General features: G+C 43.0%; 1 protein-coding gene across 4 annotated transcripts in view; it reads left to right on the forward strand.

The window, feature by feature from the left end:
* The window catches only part of VPS13D (vacuolar protein sorting 13 homolog D), a 246,835-nt gene that overhangs the window by 308 nt on the left and 226,062 nt on the right, over window positions 1–20,465 (forward strand). For 3 of the 4 annotated variants that reach the window (XM_082615828.1, XM_082615825.1, XM_082615826.1), the window contains exons 2-9: window positions 3,352–3,524; window positions 9,291–9,368; window positions 11,382–11,572; window positions 11,670–11,750; window positions 14,840–14,956; window positions 17,669–17,773; window positions 18,984–19,154; window positions 19,572–19,672. In XM_082615828.1, coding sequence (XP_082471954.1) covers window positions 3,428–3,524; window positions 9,291–9,368; window positions 11,382–11,572; window positions 11,670–11,750; window positions 14,840–14,956; window positions 17,669–17,773; window positions 18,984–19,154; window positions 19,572–19,672 — 941 coding nt within the window. In that variant the 5' untranslated portion in view covers window positions 3,352–3,427. Of the gene's footprint in view, window positions 1–3,351; window positions 3,525–9,290; window positions 9,369–11,381; window positions 11,573–11,669; window positions 11,751–14,839; window positions 14,957–17,668; window positions 17,774–18,983; window positions 19,155–19,571; window positions 19,673–20,465 lie in introns of those variants that run through there. The other variant, XM_082615827.1, reaches the window with a different exon arrangement.

The raw sequence follows: 20,465 nt of genomic DNA on the forward strand, positions 1-20,465 counted from the left end.
CCGAGCGCCCCGCTCTCACCGGGACCCTCGAGTCCGAGGCCCTGCGGGCACCCGAGCCTTATGCTCGGGCGTCCTGAGCTTCCCCGGACTTCGGCGTCCGTGTGCTGGGGGGTCTGAACCCCCGCCGGACCCGCACGCTTTCCCGGGTCGGGGCAGCCTGGTGCCCTGGGGTCGAGGGGGTGTCAGGCCGCGTCTCCCCGCCGGAGCCTCGGTCTCCACGCGGGAGCCCAGGGTATGAGCCCCGCTGCCTTATGCCCAAGAACATGGCTCCAGTCAGGGCTCCAGAGGGTCTTAACCATCCCCTTCTCCAGCCTTCTGGGGTTACGTTCTGGGGTGGGGACATCAGGCCTCAAACCTCTCTTTACCCCTCGCCCCCCGGGGTCACGCCCTGGCCGAGCCCCTCCTTCCGGGGCTGGGACGCGCGGCTCTGTTCCCTTCAGGCTCTATGTGGGAGGTGGGCTCTCCGTCCCCTGGAGCCGGGCTTAGGGTTCTGAGGGCAGAGGGGCGGCAGGCGGGCTGGAGGAGCCTCGCCTCCTGGGCAGTCTCCTTCCTGCCGGGCCCCCGCCCCTCTCCGGCCTCCGATGTCCGAGCTCCCAGGGCCGGCAGCCCTCAGCCCCGCCGCCTCCGCTCCCGCGTCCTGTTGCCAGCCCTTCCTACTCAGGGCTCCAGGGCTCCAGCCGCTCCTCGAGGGAGGGGCCTGGCTCAAGGTCATGGCCGGCTGTCTGCCCACCGGTAGGCTGAGCACCGATCCCCAGTGTCACCTGCCCCACCGATTAGGGGAGGCCAGGTGGGGTTAGTACCAGGCCTAGAAACCCTGATGGACCAGAGTGTAAAAACACTTTGGGATTCTGGCCAGTCTGGCGGCCCTTCCTGACACCGGATTCCTTAACGGAATCCTTGAAGTGGCCTCAAACCTGGTCTAGATGCTAAGCAGAGCTAATGGATGCCGTCTAGCTTGGGCCTCAATGTACTGCACAGGGCATTTTATAGTGTTTCTCACCCCATCTCCTTTTAATCTGTGCTTTGCATTCGTCCACCTTCAGGGGAGGTAGGGTAGGGCCAGATCTTGTGTACAAACTGACAGTTGTTTCCCTTTATAAGGAGAGCACTTGTGGATGGCACCAGAGAGAGCTTGTTGGCATTTAGGACCAGAATCAATGGCAGTAACTTCAAAAGTAAAGAGTGTTCCAACTTTGGCTCTTTGCTTAAGTGTGTTTGGATTCTACATAGCAAGTCTAGGTTAGTCAGGTTCATGTTTTGTTTTTGTAGGTTTACTCATTTAAAGTTATAGAAAGAAGTGTTTCCTTTACTCAGGCTGTTAAACATTTCTTATTTTAAGAAATTTGTCCTTGTAATCTCTTCTTTAAATAAGTGTACGCAGTAATTTTTAGCAGATTCCTAATTTTACATAAAAATGTAGCTTTAAAAAAGATCTTTGGAAAGAAATTAGTATTTTTCCAAATGCTGTTTATTTTCTTATATGTTTTTACTGTCATTGTTGACAGATAAAAGTTAATCTTCTCTGGAAATGCAAGACACTATTGACAAATAAAAACAGATTTTTCCTGGAGGTTAGCTCTTGTAGAGCTTTGCGTTTTGGGGTTTCTGGTGGGTGGAGGCCTCTCAGTTGGGATAAGAGTATCTCCTGGCACTGAGGTGAATAACTGGAGGTGGGGCAAAGTGCTTGGAAAGGATCCCGAAAGGGCCGGTTCCAAGTGGGATGCCTGCCACAGCCAACCTGGAGTGTCAGGCTTGGTGGGCTGGTGTCCGACATGCTTGGCTCAGAGCAAGATTTGGAGCCCACTGTTCTAACTAGGATGTACTAGCTGAGCAATCTTGAAACCCATTTAAACTTTTGTGTCTCAAGTTCCCTCATGTTAACTTTACAGAATCCTAAAAATAATCTCTGTTTTGTAATGCTAATAAACAGCAGTTATTGTAATGACAGGAGTAAATCGGCACTGACTGTAAATACTGCAGCTGGAACCAGAGGATTTCTGTTGTCTGCAGTTACTGACTAAGGGGGTCCCTTGTATCAGCACTGTCTGGTGTCCAGGTACCAGCAATGCAGCTCCAGGACAGTTAAGAAGAACGGTAAACCACTGTTGTCTCCCTTCCATTTATATCATTTTATGAATGAGCCTGATGAACAGGTTTGCAAAATTGATTTCGGGAAGGCTTAAAGAGGATCGGTGCAGAGTGTGAAGTTCATTGATGCAATCTCTTAGGCCTTTTTTGCCTTAATCTAGGACAGGGCTTCTCAACCTCGGTACTATTGGCATTTGGGGCTGGATAATTCATTGCTGCGGGGGGCTATCTCGTGCATTGTAGGAAGTTTAGCAGCCTGCATGGTCTCTTCTCACAAGGTATCAGCAGCAATCCCCCCAGTCGTGATATTCAAAAATGTCTCTAGACATTGCCATATCACATCTGGATGAGAACCTCTGATCAGGACAGTCTAGTCCCCAGGTCAGTCACCAAAAGCAAGCAGTTTAACGATCAGTTACATTGAAAAGATACACAACTTTGAATTATAGGTAATTTTTGGTAAATTTATAAGTGACTATCCCTTGCAGCTGCATCAAAATGCAAGATGTATTGGTTTGGCCCTCCATTTACTAGTGGGGGCATCTTGCAGTGCTTTTCATACCATCTTTCTTTCTTCTTTTTTTTTTTAAATTGAAGTATAGTTGATTTACAGTATTGTGGTAGTTTCAGGTACACAGCAAAGTGATTCAGTTATATATATTTCAGATTATTTTCTCTTATAGATTATTATACAATATTGAATCTTCTTCCCTGTGTTATGCAGTAAACCCTTGTTGCTTATCTATTTTATATATATTAGTGTGTCTGTTAATCCCATACTCCTAATTTATCCCTCCCCCTTCCCCCTTTAGTAACCATAAGTTTGTTTTCTATGTCTGTGAGTCTGTTTCTGGTTTGTATATAGATTCATTTGTATTATTTTTCAGATTTCACATATAAATGATATATAATATTTGTCTTTCTCTGTCTGACTTCACTTAGTTTGATAGTCTCTATCTAGGTCCATGCATGTTGCTACAAATAATATTTCCTTCTTTTTTATGGCTGAGTAGTATTCCATTATATAAATATATATATATGTATATATACCACACCTTCTTTATCCAGTCATCTGTTGATGGACACTTAGGGTGCTTCCATGTCTTGGCTATTGTAAACAGTGGTGCAGTGAACATTGGTCACCCCATCTTTTCTTAAATCTGTGCTTTGCATCCAGCCACCTTCAGGGCAGGTAGAGTAGGATATCAGCTTGGAAAAACTGTCTGGTTTTTCTGTTCATTTCCTTTTTTTTTTCTTTCATAGATTCTTCTGTGACCATGAGAGAGAGAAATAAAGAATAATCCATGAGTTTTAAACACCTTGTCTTGAGGATATAGTCATGTTGGAAGGTCTTGTAGCCTGGGTTCTCAATACCTACCTGGGGAAATATGTCAATAACCTGAACACTGATCAGCTGTCCGTTGCACTTCTGAAAGGTGAGTACGTGTATCTCTTTTTGGTGAAGTATATGCTTTGCAGATTGCATTTCTCTGTTTTATGTTCTTTTTGTTGTATTGAGAATAATAAACCCCAATGGACAGATGGCTTTGTATTAAATATGTGTAAAAGGAAATAATGTTCTTCCATATGACACTGATTATTATTACAGGGTAACTTAAGTATATAGCTGGATTGTTGTAGATTTTAGGGGACTGTTAAATATTAAAAGGAAAATAAAAAAGAAGACCATGCTACTGGTGACTGTGCTTTACCCCAGTTAATTTTTTAGTTTTATGTGGAGGCAGCCAGGAGGTAGTGACAATGGCATTGGCTTTGGCTTCAAATCCCGCTGGGTTACTTGTTAGCTACATGAACAAGTCACTGAAATTCTGAGCCTCAGTTTCTTTAGAAAAAGAGGGTAATGTACCTTTACAGCATTGCTAAAAGGATCAAGTGGAGTGACCATTGAAGCTCCTATCCTGCTGGTGTGTAATAGACACCCAGTAGAAGTTTTAAAATACGTTACTGTGGTGTCTTCCAACAGAATTTCTGAGTTCTTGTCTTGCTGAGTAGTAACGTACCTAAAGCTTGAGACATTTTAGCCTTTACAGGTCTATACTGTGTAAATGCAGCCCAGTGGTTTGATGTGGGGATTGGAAAGCGGCTTTCTTCTCCTTCTCCTTGTTTTAATTTAAGTTCTGTTTGCTCAGCTCAAAATGGAACCCTTTAACAAATCTAGAGAAAGAAGATAAAGTCAGTTTGCAAACATGTAGAATCATAGAAAGTGGAAACGGGGCCTCAGATATAGTGGAAACCTCCTGGGCTTCCTGGGAGTATGAGTTTTGGCAGGTGGACCAGGGCAGGTTAGCGGGGCTAGCAGTGATCCAGATGTGTGTATAGTCTGAGCACAGGGTGCAGTGGTTTTCTCTTCCCAGAAGCAGCATTCTCCGGGGTTTTCTGACCCACCTAAACCAGTGGAGTGATCACAGCAGCAATAGGCGGTGGCGAGCTAGCACCGTCCCCGCTCCCTTCCTTCCTTTGGAAACAGAAGTGGGTTCTTTCCTGTTCTTCCGCTTTTCCTTCTGCCCTTTCCTAGAAGGGAGCTGCTTAGTGGAAAGTGAAAGTGACCAACTGTCAGGGCAGGGCTGTGTTCAAAGTACAATAGTAGTGTCAGGTTCACCTCTTTGGTCGCTTATTGAAGTTCGCAGACACACCGTCAAGCTAAGCAGGTTGTACAGGGCAGGTAACAGGGCCTAGAAGGAGCAACATTGTGATTAGCAACAACATTGCTAATAACAGAGCTGGCTTTCTCAAGAGTGGTGTGGTCAGAAGAGGGATCTTCGCTAAAGAAATGAATAAATAGAAATTTGTGGTACCTGATAAACATTGGAGTCTATACTAATAATAGATTTCTAATCTCAGCAGTTTTAGACAGAACATATCTTGTAAGGACAACTGTGTGTATCTCTGAAGCTTTCTACTGCTTTTCTGTGCTTATCTCTTCTTAAAATTATTCTCTATGGCTTTTAATGAACCTGTGGAATTTGAGGAATGTTTCTCTGCAGAATAGAAAAATGCTTTTTCTTTCAAAACTTGTGTCAGTTAGGTACTCCGTCCTTATGGCTCCAAAGCACACCACGATGCTTGGCCAGAAAAGTTTTAGAGCATTGCAATGCACTGAGAGAATGGCTTTGTAAAGGAGTTGACACTTTTTGTTGATCTTGATGACATAGCTAAGCAGTGTTTGGGGGCAGAGGGTACTAGATGGGAATAAGAATGTTATTTCAGTCTGTCTGCAGATACTTACAGATGCTTTGGAGGATGCAAAGGAGACTGAAATAGTGGTCAAGGGTATGGATTTTGTAGCCAGACTGGGTTTGAATCCCAGTTCCTCCATTTACCAGTAACTTGGGTAAATTACTCAAATTCTTTTTTCTTCTTCTGACAGTTTTATTGAGATATAATTGATATAGAGCACTGTGTAAGTTTAAGGTATACAGTATAATGGTTTGACTTACATACGTCATGAAATGATTATCACAATACGTTTAGTGAACATCCATCATCTCCTACAGATACAAAATTAAAGAAGTAGAAAAAACATTGCTTCTTGTGATGAGAACTCTTAGGATTTACTCTCAACTTTCATATATAACATATATGTTAACTATATTTATCATGTTGTACATTACATCCTTAGTACTAAATTACTCAAATTCTACTAAGAATTAAATAGAAAATTAAATATTAAAATTGCTTTAGTCTCCCTTTGTGCACGTGGGAGGTAATATTAACTGTCTCGTAAGGTTCTAAGAACTAAACACATTAATGTAGGTTCAAAGAGCTTAGAACTGTTCTTGGTCCTCAGTGAGTGTTAGTTATGATCATCATACGATCACCAACATATGATTAGCTGGTTGGACTTCAAGGGTAGATTGTGCACACGTTCTAAAAGCAATAAAAATGCAAAGTAGCATATGAGTGGTGGAAGGACAGAGGTAGTACTTGTATAACATTTCGTTTGTTCAGTCATTCGACAGACTTTCACTGAGCACCTGCTTTGGGTAAGGCTCTGTGTTATGGAATGATACAAAACGGGGGGACAGTAGGGAATACTTGGAGCTCAGGCATAGGGTCTAACCCTGGTTGCACCACGTAACAGCTGTTTGTGACTGTGAGCAAGTTAGGAAGCCTCCTCTTCACCCCCTCTCCCTCCTGCCGCCAGAGACCACACAGGTCTGGTATGAACTCTAGTACTACCACTGACCAGATCTATGATTTTTAAGCAGACTGCTTGTCCTCTAAGCCTCATTTTTCTTATCTTAAAAATGAAGAAAATAATAGTATTGCCTCATATTTTTGTGAGGATCAAATGAAGAAATGCATATGAAATGCTTGGGACACAGTAAGATCTCACTGAATGATAGCCATCCTCATCTTCCCCTCCTCCCCCTCCTCCCCTCCCCTCCTCCCCTCCCCTCCTCCCCTCCCCCTCCTCCCCTCCCCTCCTCCCCCTCCCCCTCCCCTCCCCTCCCCTCCCCCTCCCCCTCCCCCTCCTCGTCGTCGTCGTCATCATCATCATCATCATCATCATCATCCCAGCTCCACCTCTATAATCCCTGCCCTCAGAGAGCCATTAACCAGTCCTGGAGACAGAGATAAGTGTACAGTAATACAAGGCAGTATGTATTACGTTGTTATACTAGAGATACAGGCATAATGCAGTGGGAGGGGAGCCATTCATCTTGTCTGGAGGACCCTGAGAAAGCTATTCTGGGGGTGGCTTTGAGTGGGTCTTAGCAGGATTTTGATAGATGGCCCAGGCTGGGTGACCACATTCCAGGCAGAATGAGGTGTGTGAGCAGAGGCAGAAGGCTGAAACCTGCAGGGTGTCTTTGGGATGGTTTGGGGCCAGAGGATAGCGGCTGCCAGTGCTGAGTCAAGGATTCTGAACTCTGGGCCATGGGCATACATGCATACATTTAGATTCCCCCTCCTTTTTTTTTTTTTTTTTAAATAAGCTCTGAACCTCAGGTTGGCCCTCTAAATGAGGTTGGCTTCCCTAGAGCTGAGGGAAGAGGATTGGGTAGTCATTAGGTATTACTCTAAATTCACCCCAGCTGGTGACTAGATTTCTTGTTAACCTGAGGTGAGGAATTTTTGGATGAGAGAGCCATCCATAAATAAGTCTGCAAATTATCTGTCTGGAAATCAACAAACATTATTATCTATAAGGTGCTCACCTATGCTGGGTGCTTTGTGGCCTGGTCCCTTGGAGGGACCTTTTCCGGCAGGGCCAGTTGTGGGTACATATGAGTGGGTGGGGAAGTAGGAAGCCTTTGATCTGCGTTTTGCCTGATTACCTTTTTTAAAAAAATATTTATTTTTATTTATTTATTTTTGGCTATGCTGGGTCTTAGTTGCGGCACACGGGATTTTTTTTTTTTCAGTTGTGGCATGTGGACTTCTTAGTTGTGGCATGAGGACTCTTAGTTGCAGCATGCATGCGGGATCTAATTCCCTGGCCAGAGATCGAACCCGGGCCCCCTGCCTTGGGAGCGCGGAGTCTTACCCACTGGGCCACCAGGGAAGTCCCTGATTCCCTTGTTTTTCACTTGCTATAGGCTGCCATTTCCCCTCATTCTTTCCCGTGTGTCCTCTCCTTTCTAGACCACCTCCTTTGCTGTCTGTGCTTCAGCTTCTTTAATTTTTCATTGCATGGATTGCCTGCAGTTCTTTCCACTTCTCCACTCTGTACAGCAGCCATGGAAACCTGGGGCCCTCTGCCTTTGTGACAGATTTGGGTATTGAAAAATAGGGCGAATGATTCAGATTGCAAATGTTGCTCTTCAGAAGTTATATGCTTTCCTCCCTTTAAGTCGGCTTCAACTGATAAGGAATGTGTCTCATGTTTTTTCCCCGTTATGCTCATTTTCTCCCCAAGTGTGGATATAGGGTTGTTTCTGGGCTCTCTGGGATTATTAACTTCTCCTTTTGGTTAGTCTTAAGGTAAGTGGAGCCCCATGTGAATAGATGTTCTTGCAAAAGTCTGAAAAATAAGTTGGGTGCATTTGCCAATGAATCCGCCAAAATGCTAGCTTTGAATACTTCTTTAGATGCCAGTAACGCACAAGTCTTAATCATTCAAAGGGGAAAATAATTAAGTTTCTTGTATTAGTGTGCCTTTGGAGGAAAAGACTTGCTTTCCTTTCTTCTGGGTTCTCTTACCAGTTAATGGTTGCTGGGTGGTTGTTGTCTGTACTCCCTGTTCTTGAGAGTACATTTCAGACAGATTTAAGTGACTCAGAAATTGACTTGTGTTGCACAGATGAACAACTTTATAAAACGACTGTTTCCCCAGCACTTTGAAGATGGGGACCCTGCCTGCCTTTGTTTTTATTCCCAGTGGCCAGCACAGTGCCTTAGGCGCAGGGAGGGTTTTTTTCCATAAAAACCCGAATGCACTTTTTGGCCAACCCAGTATGTGTAAAGGGTCGATTTCCATAGCTGGGAGAGAGAGAGATGTAGCTGCACCCTTGTGACTAATCCTTCAGTCTGCTTTGGAGACATCTTGTGCTTTTGGATTTAAGTAATTATAGAAACTGGGTCTGAAAAGGACCTTCAGGAGTGGTCCTGTTCATGCCTTTGCTCTCTGACTGGTTATTACACCTGCGAGTGAGGGTGCAGAGAGAGTATAAATTCCTCTTGATGACCAACTGTACAGGGGCTCTCTGACGTGGTATGGAATACACCCATTTTGTGGGAGGGGGAGGGCGGTGGGTAAGGAGAGCTTGTTAAAAATTGCAAATTTCTGTTTCAGACCCAGGAGCCTGCATTTCATCCTAGGTGATTCAGATGTTAATGGTCCTCTGGTGGAATAGTAGCCTAAACTAGGGGTCTGTAAACCGGCCAACTGGCCAGATCCCCCTGCTAGCTGAGAATGGCTTTTCCATTTTTAAAGGCTTGTAAAGAAACAAAACAAAACAAAACAAAAGGAGAATATACAGTAGACACTATAAGTCCTGAGATATTTACTATCTGGCTCATTAGAGTTAGATCCCTGCCTAAATCCTTCATCTGCCGGTAAGCTTCAGCTGTTATTTACATGTCAGTGGGCTGATGGGGAAATTAGTACAGAGAATGCACATTGGCATAGCCTGAGCCTAGATGTGAAACTCTCCCTTTACCCTTCATTGATTTGCACACAACAGGCAACTGCTGCATTTGTTGGATGAACATGTTATGTTATTTTTATTTTTTAGGTGCTGTTGAATTAGAAAACTTGCCTTTAAAGAAAGATGCCTTGAAAGAACTGGAATTACCATTTGAAGTCAAAGCTGGTATGTGGAAAAAGGGGGCGGGAGGCAGTTTTGAGCCTTTTATCTATTGGGATGTGAAAACTGAGAGCCCTTGAGTTTGGCTCTCTTGGACCAGGAAGAGGCAGGGTAGGAAGGGTAGAGTTTAGATCAGTCTTCAAGTGTGGTCTCTAGGCCGCTAGTATCAGGGCGATCTTGGGGGTGGTGGTGGGGAGGTCAGGTGGCCCCCAGACTTACTGAAATCAGAGTCTCTGAGGGAGTGTTGTTGAACCTGCATCTTTAATAAGCACCCCAGGTGATTCTTATGTTTACTAAAGTCTGAGAATTTCCATCCTAGATACAGGGGGTTCTTATTTTCAGAGAATTCATATTACTAAGAGACAGTTTACTCTATTGAATGAAAGGTGGGCTCTGGAACAGTATGCTTGGGTTTCTATTCCATATCTGCCATTTTCTGGCTGTGTGACCTTGGGGAGGTTCCCTGACCACTCTGTGTGTGCATCCTCATCTTAGGATGGGATAATACTAGTACCTGTATCATAGGTTTGTTGAGAGGAATACCTGAGTTAATGCATTAAAATGACTAGAACAGTGCCCGGCACACTCAAGTCGATGTTTGGAATTATTATCGGAGTTTTGCAGTTACTGGATTTGGTAAGGAAACAAGAATTATCACAGAATAAAAATATTCTCTATTAAGTGACCACTCATAAAATTAGTCCCTCTTTAGACACTGCTCGTCATGGAACAAGCCTGTTGATATCAGTCTTTCCCTTATTTTGAGGGTACTTACATTACAATAAAGTGCAAGTACAATGCAAATCAGTTGCTAGGTGAAATAAAATAGAAATCTTGCAAGAGATTTAGGCTTTCTTGAAGTCAATTCAAGTCATAGGTGGACTGCCAGAATCATAAGCAAAGGCACTGACAAGTTAGAATCTGAAAGAAACTCTCAAGAATGATAAAACGGTGGATACTTTCAAGAGAGTTCTTATTTGACTATCAAAGGATTAAGAGAGGCTCTTAGGGAAAATTGATGTTTTCTAATATTTTGGCAAAAGTGACCCTTTTTATGCTTGTTCTGCAAAAATAAAATGTAACAGAAGTTATATTTTGCTGTCGTATAAGTGTCCTCCCAATTAATTTAGGTTAGAATTGCAACTGTACACTAATTATTGTTAAAATTCTTTGTTATGAAAATTGGTGTATGGTTTCAGTTATAATATAAATTTTATTAAATGTAAAAAACTTACTTTCATTTTTCTAAAGTCAAAATTAAAATATTTTTTCATTATTTGTTGTAAGATTTCTGCATCTGTTACTGGATTACACAGTTGATCATTTGGTGTTAATGATACTCTGTTATCTTAAATATAACAGATCGATCCTGCTCGAATTCTAGATCTTAGACAGTAATGATAACAGTCTGATAACGTGTGTTGCTTTCAGAGGTAGACTGTTAGTTGGGCTGTGTGGATCTTTGAGAAATGGTAGAACTTGGGAAATAAGTGTCACAATTCTCCCAGGCCATTTAGCTTTCCCATCAGCCCGAGTTCTCATGAAGAATCGGAATTCTTTCTCGATAGAGTACCACTGCACCGTGACCTACGTTTCGGTTGCTGTGTTCAAGATTGGACATATTGCTGAGTCTGATAACTCCCAATAAGTACCTATCAACCAGCTAATTAATAATGAACAAGAGATGAGTGTGTGCCCACGGGCTAGTACAGGTGCCATGGGAAGAAAAGACACCCCAGGGAAGTTTACGATGTAGTCCTGTTGGGGAAGAGGTAGTTTCCAGAGGGAGATGTTGCATTAGATGTGAAAAAGTTACACTGACCTTTTTCTATCTTCTGCTTTATTATGCCTCGTTCTTACAGATCTCAGCCCACTAATGTTTGTTTCACATGTACGAAAACTTGCTGCTTGTTTTCTTAAAAAGTAAATGGTAATAATACTCCTTAAAGAAAACTAGAATACAGAAAAATAGAATTTAAAGATGTGTGCAGACAGTTAACAAGACTTTCCTTTTCGCAGGCTTAATTGGGAAGGTAACCCTTCAGATTCCCTTCTATCGCCCCCATGTGGACCCTTGGGTGATCTCCATCTCCAGCCTTCACTTAATTGGAGCCCCTGAAAAAATACAGGATTTCAATGATGAAAAGGAGAAGCTGTTGGAAAGGGAACGCAAGAAAGCTCTCCTTCAAGCCCTGGAGGAAAAGTGGAAGGCAAGGCAGAAATCCTTTTGTCCATGAGAGCGGTGGTGGTGAGACTTGAAATGAGCAAAGCACTAGATTCTGCTAACACCGGCTCTTTCCTTTGTAGAACGAACGCCAGCAGAAAGGGGAGTCCTACTGGTATTCAGTTACTGCCTCCGTAGTTACGAGAATTGTGGAGAATATTGAAGTAAGTCCTAATGGCTTTTATAAAGTATGAACACAGAAGGGATCGCTCAGGCTTAAGTGCATTTCACGTCCGTGGTTGCTGTTTCCTGTGCGTTTAACTGATAACAGGGTGTCTGCAGAGAGCACTGATTGCTCATGTGTGCCTTTTCATAGGCAGTGCCAGAGGGAAAACCTGACAAGCGAGTCCAGCTCTGGGCAGACACAGGTTTTTCTTGCTTCAGTTAGTGTGAGTAGGAGTTTTCATTTCATTGACATTTCACTTCATTTTCTTTTCGAATATTGGAACCCTACTTGCTGAAGGATTTACCTCCCAAGAAGCCAGGTCACCTGAGTCTTCATGACTAAATCACTTAATCTCTTAGTCTCAGTTTCTTCATCTGTACAATGAGAGGGGTTGGATGTGGTTTCCAGTTGATTCTGTAGTGCACTGTGAACAGCCCAGTAAGATATTTACTCTCACTGATGTGTCTGGAGGCAGTTTGATGAGTTTCAGTGCTAGGGCTGTTGGCCCTGTTTTCTGCTTTAATTATTGTTTTGTTTGTCCTCAAAAACTAGAGCAGGGTTCACACTAATTTTCAGTGTGTCGTAAGTGTTAGCCCATACTTAATTACCTCCAGGGTTTTCTTGCAGTACCAAAGTGACACAGGCCACATGTTTTTAAGGTGTCCCACTTCCCCCCAAAATACAGCCTGAGGTTGCTGGATTCATAACTTTGATAACACTGGGGGAAAAGATCAGTACATTTGAGGTGACTGCTTTGAATTCTTTTCCAGGCAGTTATTTATTTATTTTAGCTGTCATTGATTTTTAAAAAAATTCCTCATTATTTTTATTTTATTTTTAATAATAGCTTTATTGAGATTTAGTTCACATACCATAAAGTCCACACATTTAAAGTGTACAGTCTAGTGTTTTTGGTATATTTACAAAGTTGGGCATCGATCACCACTGTCTAATTCCAGAACATTTTCATCATACCCAGCTAGTAGCCACTTCCAATTCCCCTCTCCCTCCAGCCCCCTACAACCACTAATCTACTTTGTAGATTTGCCTAGTCTGGACATTTCACATCAATGGGGCTGTACTGGCCTTTTAGCATAATGCTTTCAAGGTTCATCCTTGTTGTGGCATGTATCAGGACTTTACTCTTTTTATGACTGAATAATATATTCCATTGGATGGATTGCCAAAGATAAAAAAAGCTGGAGTGACGTTAAAGTGGTGAAAACAGACTTTATTCAGTGACTTCTGACAGTAGGGGAAGGAGCAGAACTCCATCCCAGTTTGTACAGAGGTGACCAGGCCTTGTGAAGGGAGAATAGGGGCGGGGGTGGGGGGGGTGGGGAGAGGGCTCAGGTGAAAAATTACAAAGGGTTGGTCAGTGTAGATATGATTAGGCCAGCTGTGCCTGCTAGCTGGGCTTCTGTCCTCCCAGAGAGAGGGGAGACGGAGGCCCCGTCCTTCCTGAGGATTCCATTTCCAGGGAGTGGCTTTTAGGTCCTTGAGTTGTAGGAGACACATCGCGTAGGGACAGAGAAAGGGTTCGCAGTTGGAAGCCCTTTTTGGTAAATGCTCTAAGAAGGGTGTCGCGTGTGCTCTTGTCAGGCATCGGCTAGAACACACAGCCCTGAGCTTTTCTAGATGGGAACTCAGGAAGGGGATGGAATGTCCTGGGGACTCAGCCTTAGGCTGCTAGAAGCCTGCGTTAAAATTTGGTCAGGTCTCTTAGGGTAGGCGTTTGAATGGAGTGCTCATACCTAGAGTTTTTGCAGTTCTCAGGATAGACCACATTTTGTTTATCCGTTTGTCAGTTGATGGACATTTGGGTTGTTTCCACTTTTTGGCTCTAAGGAATATTGCTGCTATAAACAGTCAAGTGTATGGTTTTGTGTGAACGTATGTTTTCAGTTCTCTTGAGTATATGCCTAAGAGTGGAATTGTTGAGTCATATGGTAACTATATATTAAATTTTTTGAGGAACTGTTTTACAGTTTCACCAGTAATGTGTGAACATTTCAATTTTTCCACATCCTGATTAGTATTTGTTATTGTCTGTCTTTTAATAATGGCCATATTAGTGGGTATGAACTGAAATCTCAGTGTGGTTTTGATTTGCGTTTCCTTAATGGTTAATGTTGTTGAGCATCTTTTCATGTGCTTATTGGCCATTTGTATATCTTTTGGAGAAATGTCTGTCCAAATCCCATGTCCATTTAAAAAATGTATTTATTTATTTTTAACTATTGAGTTGTAAGAGTTCTTTATATATCCTGGATTTTAGTCCCTTATCATCAGATATATGATTTGCAAATATTTTCTCGCATTCTATGGGTTGTCTTTTCACTTTCTGTTATTATTATTATTATTATTATTATTTTTTTTTTTTTTTTTTTGCGGTATGCGGGACTCTCACTGCTGTGGCCTCTCCCGTTGCGGAGCACAGGCTCCAGACGCGCAGGCTCAGGGGCCATGGCTCACGGGCCCAGCCGCTCCGCGGCACGTGGGATCTTCCCGGACCGGGGCACGAACCCGCGTCCCCTGCATCGGCAGGCGGGCTCTCAACCACTGTGCCACCAGGGAAGCCCTCTGTTATTATTTTTTAAATCATTGAAGCAGAGACCTTTTTCTGTAGCCCCCCTGTAGGGGCAAGGGGAAATGAATAAGGTCAAAATGGAGATGCCCTGCTGGTGTTCCTGTGTCCAGGTTTGAGGACACAGAGGCAAGATTAAGATATCATAAGAGAGGGAGGGCCAGTTATCTAGACACAATGGCACTACTTTATTTCAGTGTTTAAGGTGTTTTCTGAAACGATTTGATGAAAGTATTGTAATTCTCTTCTTGAGAAGGCACTGATCACAAAGAAGTGTCATTCATGTCCAGTTTGTGATTATAAATCTCTGAGGAACTTAGGTTATCGGGTGTGTGTGTGACATAAGCTATGCGTTTGTGTAAGAGGCCTGCTGTGGTTGACTTAAGTAAACTCCTGCCTGTGGTATTCAGCCTGCAGCTGACTGTCTAAATGTGCAACAGCTGTCTGTTGTACAACAACCTGCAGCAGTTGTCTAAATGTGTTTTTTTCCCCTGCTGCAGTTAAAAATTCAAGATGTCCATTTGCGCTTTGAAGATGGTATTACCAATCCTTCCCATCCTTTTGCGTTTGGCGTCTGCATTAAGAATGTGTCCATGCAGAATGCTGTGAACGAGCCTGTGAGTATGAAATAACGACTGTAACCCGGGAAGAAAGCACTCGGTCTGGAGCATTTAGGGCTCTGCCTTGCGTCCTTTTGTGTTAGGTAAATGAGATCACAATCTTCTTCTCCATGTTCTTTGGAGGGTGTGGATGTCTCTTGTCTCATTTGCTGAAATAGGGAAACAGTTAATTTCTTCTGACCTGTTCTTATTTAATTCATCCATTAGACGTTGGCACATTTTGTACACGAAGAAACTGAGGTGCAGAAAGGATCTTATCTTTGATTTTCTTCTTACATTACATGCACTCTCGGGGTACGCTCATTCTGTTTCATAGTTTCAGCAGCCGCCTGGGAATATTTGCCGATGGCGCCCGCATCTCGAAGGGCCATTCTCCACCCCTCTTCTGACCTTCAGATTCAAGGTCTCTAACTACCTGTGGGATGCCTCTGTGGTATTTAGGCTCCTTATAATCAAAATGATCCCATTATATTCCACCTGCCCATTTCACTCCCCTGAAACCGACTGTTTTCCTTCATTCTCTAACATGTTACTGAATGTTACAAACACTCATATGAAAGCTGACATCGTTAGAGCCCTTTTATGTGCCAGGCACTGCTCTGAGTGCTTCACATGACTTATCTCATTGAATTCCCAGTAATCACCACTGTTATCCTTGCACTACAGCCGAGGACCTGAGGAGCAGAAGGATGAGTGAGTGGTGGGGGTCGGGTCTAGAACTCAGGTGCACCGGCTGTAGATCAGGGGTTGGCAAACTGTGGCCTGGGGGCCAAATCTGCCCCGCCTATTTTTGTAAATTAAGATTTCGTGGATCACTGCCACGCCCGTTCATTTACATGTTGTTAAGGCTGCTTTTGTGCTGCAGTGGCAGAGCTGAGTAGCTGCAGCAGAGAACGAGTGGCCCCCAAAGCCTAAATATTTGCTCTCTGGCCCTTTACAGAACAGGTTTGCCAACCCTGCTTCAGAGCACGTGTTCTTACCTATGACGCTAGTCCCTAGAAGCCTGTGCTCATCCCTTCACTTCTTATTCCTCAGTTTCCATATCCATTTGGTCACAACGTCCTGCCAGTTTTTCCCGTAAAATGTCTCAAATGTGGCTCTTAGGCTTATCCTCACTGCGACTGTCTGAGTTCAGGATCCTGCCAGCTTCTGCCTTTTGCTCAATAAAATCCTGACTTCCGTGACCTCCTTGCTTCCATCCTAGGCTCTTGATTCGTTCTGTGCCAGCGCTTCTCAACCTTTCCCACGTCACGGCACACAGAGAAAGATCATGGTATTTGTACAGGACACTGGGGCAAATGGATGTGGCTGCTTGGGGCTGGAGGTGCTTAGCTCAGAGTAACCAAATACAGTGGACCCTCGAACAACATGGGTTTGAACTGTGCAGGTCCACTTAGACGCAGATTTCTTTCACTAAATACATACCACAGTATTACATGATCCTTGGATGTAGTACCTCGAATACGGAGGGCTGACTATAAAGTTATACGTGGATTTTCCACTTCGCGGAGGGTTGGCGCCCCTAACTCCCATGTTGTTCAAGGGTCGCTGTATTCCTAAAATGTAACTCGATCCTATAAACTTGCTCATTATCTTGACACACCCATGACTCCGTAGGGGGAAGCTCCACTTTGCACTGTTGCTAGAGTCCTGTTTCTAAAATCCATACCGGGTCCTGGTGTGCATGCCTGCATCAAAACCCTCAGTGGCTCCAAGTCCCTTCAAGTATGACATCCAAACTCCTTAATATGACAAACTTCTTATTGTATTTGTTTCCTAGGGCTATGATAATAAATCACCACAAACTAGGTGGCTTAAAACAACAGAGATTTATTTTCCTTAGTTCTGGAGGCCTGAGTCCAAAATCAAGGTGTTGGTAGGGTTGGTTTGCCCCGGAGGCTCTGAGGGAGAGCCTGTCCCATGCCTGTCTCTTTGCTTCCGGCGGATGCCTTGGTGTTCCTTGGCTTGTGGATACATCACTCCAGTCTCCGCCTCCATCTTCGTATGGCCTTCTTCCCCATGTGTCTGTTTTCTCTTCTTATAAGGACACCAGTGATTAGATTAGGGCCCACCCCAATCCAGTATGACCTCATTTTAATTTGATTACATCTGCAAAGACCCTATTTCCAAGTAAGGTCTCATTCACAGGTTCTGGGACGACCTGAATTTTGGGGAGTGCGGGGGGTACTATTCAACCTAATACACCTAGTAACGTTCCAGCCTGCTTTTCTCAACACTTAACTAGCTCCTCACTTGAAATGTGTGTCCACACACGTGAGCCGATACTGCCCCATCCCTGAGCACAGTGCTGCAGTTACACAGATGTGCTCGCCGTCCTCTGCAGCTGTCAGGCCTTTGGTGTCGTTGGCCCCACTCCTTGAAATGTGTCCCCCAGTCCCTCCCTCCCACCCTTTGTCTGACACGTACACATCTTTTGATATTCATCTGCACAGTGACATTTTCTCTTTGTTTGCTCGTGGCATCTCATATATTCTTCCTCTGCTTCCCTCTGCTTAATTAAAATTATTTGCATGTTTGTATTTCCAGTTAGTTAGATTCTGAACTCTGTAACCATGTTTTCATTCAGTTTTGTATCCTCAGCACCATGCAAAGCACCCGGTGCATGATTCTTCACAAATGGCCTGTTGAATGAATGGATAAATTTGTGAATAAAGAATCATCTTGTTTTCTTCCCTGTCTTCCCCTCAGGTACAGAAATTAATGCGGAAAAAGCAGTTAGATGTGGCAGAGTTTAGCATCTATTGGGATGTCGATTGCACTTTACTGGGGGATTTGCCTCAGGTGGAGTTACAGGTATGATTGTGGCAGGGCTTTGTTATAACACAGCACGGCAGTAAAGTGGTGTAGTATCGCTGCCACGTAAGGTTTTGTTCTCTGCGTCTCTGTTCCCATTCCCACACCCTCTCCCTGCATAGGCATTCACTCTTGAGTATGTATGCTTGAGGTACTTGCTATGTCTGTAACTCTGAACAATATATAGGGATTTGTGTATGTTTTACATTTATAGTGTATTATTGATTTCTTTGTTTGCTTTTTTTCACTTAAATCTGTTTTTAAGATTGATCAGTATTGCTGCTTATACTTCTGATTCATTTCTTCTGACTATTACATGGTATTCCATTGCATGCACTTAACATATTAGCATTCTCCACTCTCTTAGCCACCAGTGTACTAAGCATCCAATTTTTAATGAATAAAGCACCAGATCTGGTTCTTAAAGAAGAGCTTTCTTACAACATTTTATGTTGAAATTTCACCTTCAGTGGCATTCCTTTAAGAAATACTCAGAAAGTCATTATAAATCATTGGATATAAAGTATTACTGTTTGTGAAGGATATTTAAAAAAACTCAGTTTAATCTTTTTGTAAAGAAATTGTAGGTGGTTTAAGTGAAATGGAGAAAAAGGACTCATATTTCCCTCAACCACCATTATCTTTGGCTTGCATGCTATTGTGCAGAATGGTTTTTGTTTTGCTAATTTGATTAAATAAATACTGTGCATCCATACAGTAGACGAGTATGCAACTATAAAAATAAAGGCAAAGATTTTTATGATGAATACATAATAGGCTCTAAGATACAGTATTAAGTTTAAAAAACCAAGATAAAAGAGCATATATGCCATTTGTGTAAGAATGGTTTAAAAAACCAGAAAATTAGCATTTGGCTGACTATGTACAGAATGCTTCTGGTGGAGTACAGAAGAAACTGGTGTCATTGGTTGCCTGTGAGTAGGGTAACTGGGTGGCTGGAGGATGGGAGTAGGAAGGAGAGGTTGCACTTTTTTTGCCTTTTAAATTTTAAACCACGTGAATGTATTACCTAACGTATTACCTGTAAGAAATATAAATAAAAATTTTAAAATGCTAGAGAGCTTTAGATTCCCAGTTTTATCGTGCTTTTGGATTCTGATATAATATACTGTAGATTAGACAACATTCCAACAGGTGACTTGATCCTGAAAACATTTGCTATAATGACAGCCATTCTTGTGACACTCAGGAGGCCATGGACAAGAGCAAGGAGAGTCGAAATCATCACTACATCTTGGAGCCTGTGTGCGCGTCTGCTCTTCTAAAGAGAAACTGCTCTAAAGAGCCTCTGAGGTCTCGGCACACTCCCCGTATTGAATGTGATATTCATCTGGAGACCATTCCCTTGAAACTCTCTCAGGTTCCCTGTTTCTCCCTGAACTATCGGACTGGTAACTGGGGTGAAGGAGGCGTGTTGATAGAAGGGTCTGGATACTTCGAGGTCCCCTCGTGGGAAAGGAAGTGTGCATGAGACCAGGCTGTGGTGGTTGCAGAGCCCACTGTCTTTATACAGTCGGATTGGGTGGGTCTCAGGTTAGTTTTGATTTGATACTTTAAGTGCTGAACAAAGAGTACAAGAGAGACAGTACATTTACGTACTTTACTGACGGTTCAGAGAGACATTGACACTTGGTGCTGGAGTTTAGTCTTGCAGTTTGCAGTGGATCTCAGCTCAGTGGGTTGACCAATGTGACTTGTTCCTGTGACGTATATGTCTTAACTGAGCAAAAGAAACAAACCAATTCTAACCTAGTGTCTCTTAACCTCTAATAAAAAGTTGCAATACCGGCAAATCATGGAATTCCTCAAGGAGCTGGAACGAAAGGAGAGGCAGTTGAAGTTCCGAAAATGGAAACCCAAAGTGGCCGTATCTGAGAAGTAAGGCTTGTCAGTTAAGTGTTGTGTCTGAAATGCATTTTCTAACATGTTCTTCTTTTGTACCTAGATCAGAAATATGCCTCACTATCTTTTACACATGGTTGGAGATAAAAGTACAGTCGACTTTTCTGGGCTTTAAAATGCCATTTCTATTGTTTATCATCATTGACATGCATCTGTAGATCTCTTTGGTGTCGCGGGTTTACTCTTAGGTCGAGTGTAGTGGAATTCAGAAGGTCCTCTCGGCCTCATTTAGTAAGGAGACTGGCGTTGCTCTGGTGGGCTCTGATTGGGTGGTAAATACTTTGCAGCACTCTTGAACCTACTTCCCTGTGTCTTTTCTCCTAAGTTGTTTGGTCAGCATTTATATAGTACACTTGATAACATCTATAGCAAAAATAAATCTTTTTTATGTAGATGTGCTAAACTTGACGAGTCAATATATTAAAACTTTTTTTACATGCTGTGTATTTCCAGTCTTCCTTGAAATATTCCATTTAAAATCTTTCATAGTCAAATCCTTGCTGATTATCTTACGAGGGTGTTTACTGTATAGCCACCACTTGATTTTCTGTGGTAGGGGCTGATGTTATGGGTGATTCAGACCAATTGAGTAATGTATTATAATCGGTGCATAAACTGAGGATCCAGTAGATTAACTTTCCCCATATGTTGAGGTTAGCCTAATATTATTTGAGTTTGAGGCATAAACAGATGGCTGACAAGAGAAGAGATGTCTCAGAAGGGGAGTGGTGTGTTGTGGATTGCTCTGGGTCAATAGCATTTTCATCGC

Source organism: Mesoplodon mirus, assembly GCF_964341445.2.
Source record: "Mesoplodon mirus genome assembly, chromosome: 3".
In the NCBI taxonomy this organism is placed as follows: domain Eukaryota; kingdom Metazoa; phylum Chordata; class Mammalia; order Artiodactyla; family Ziphiidae; genus Mesoplodon; species Mesoplodon mirus.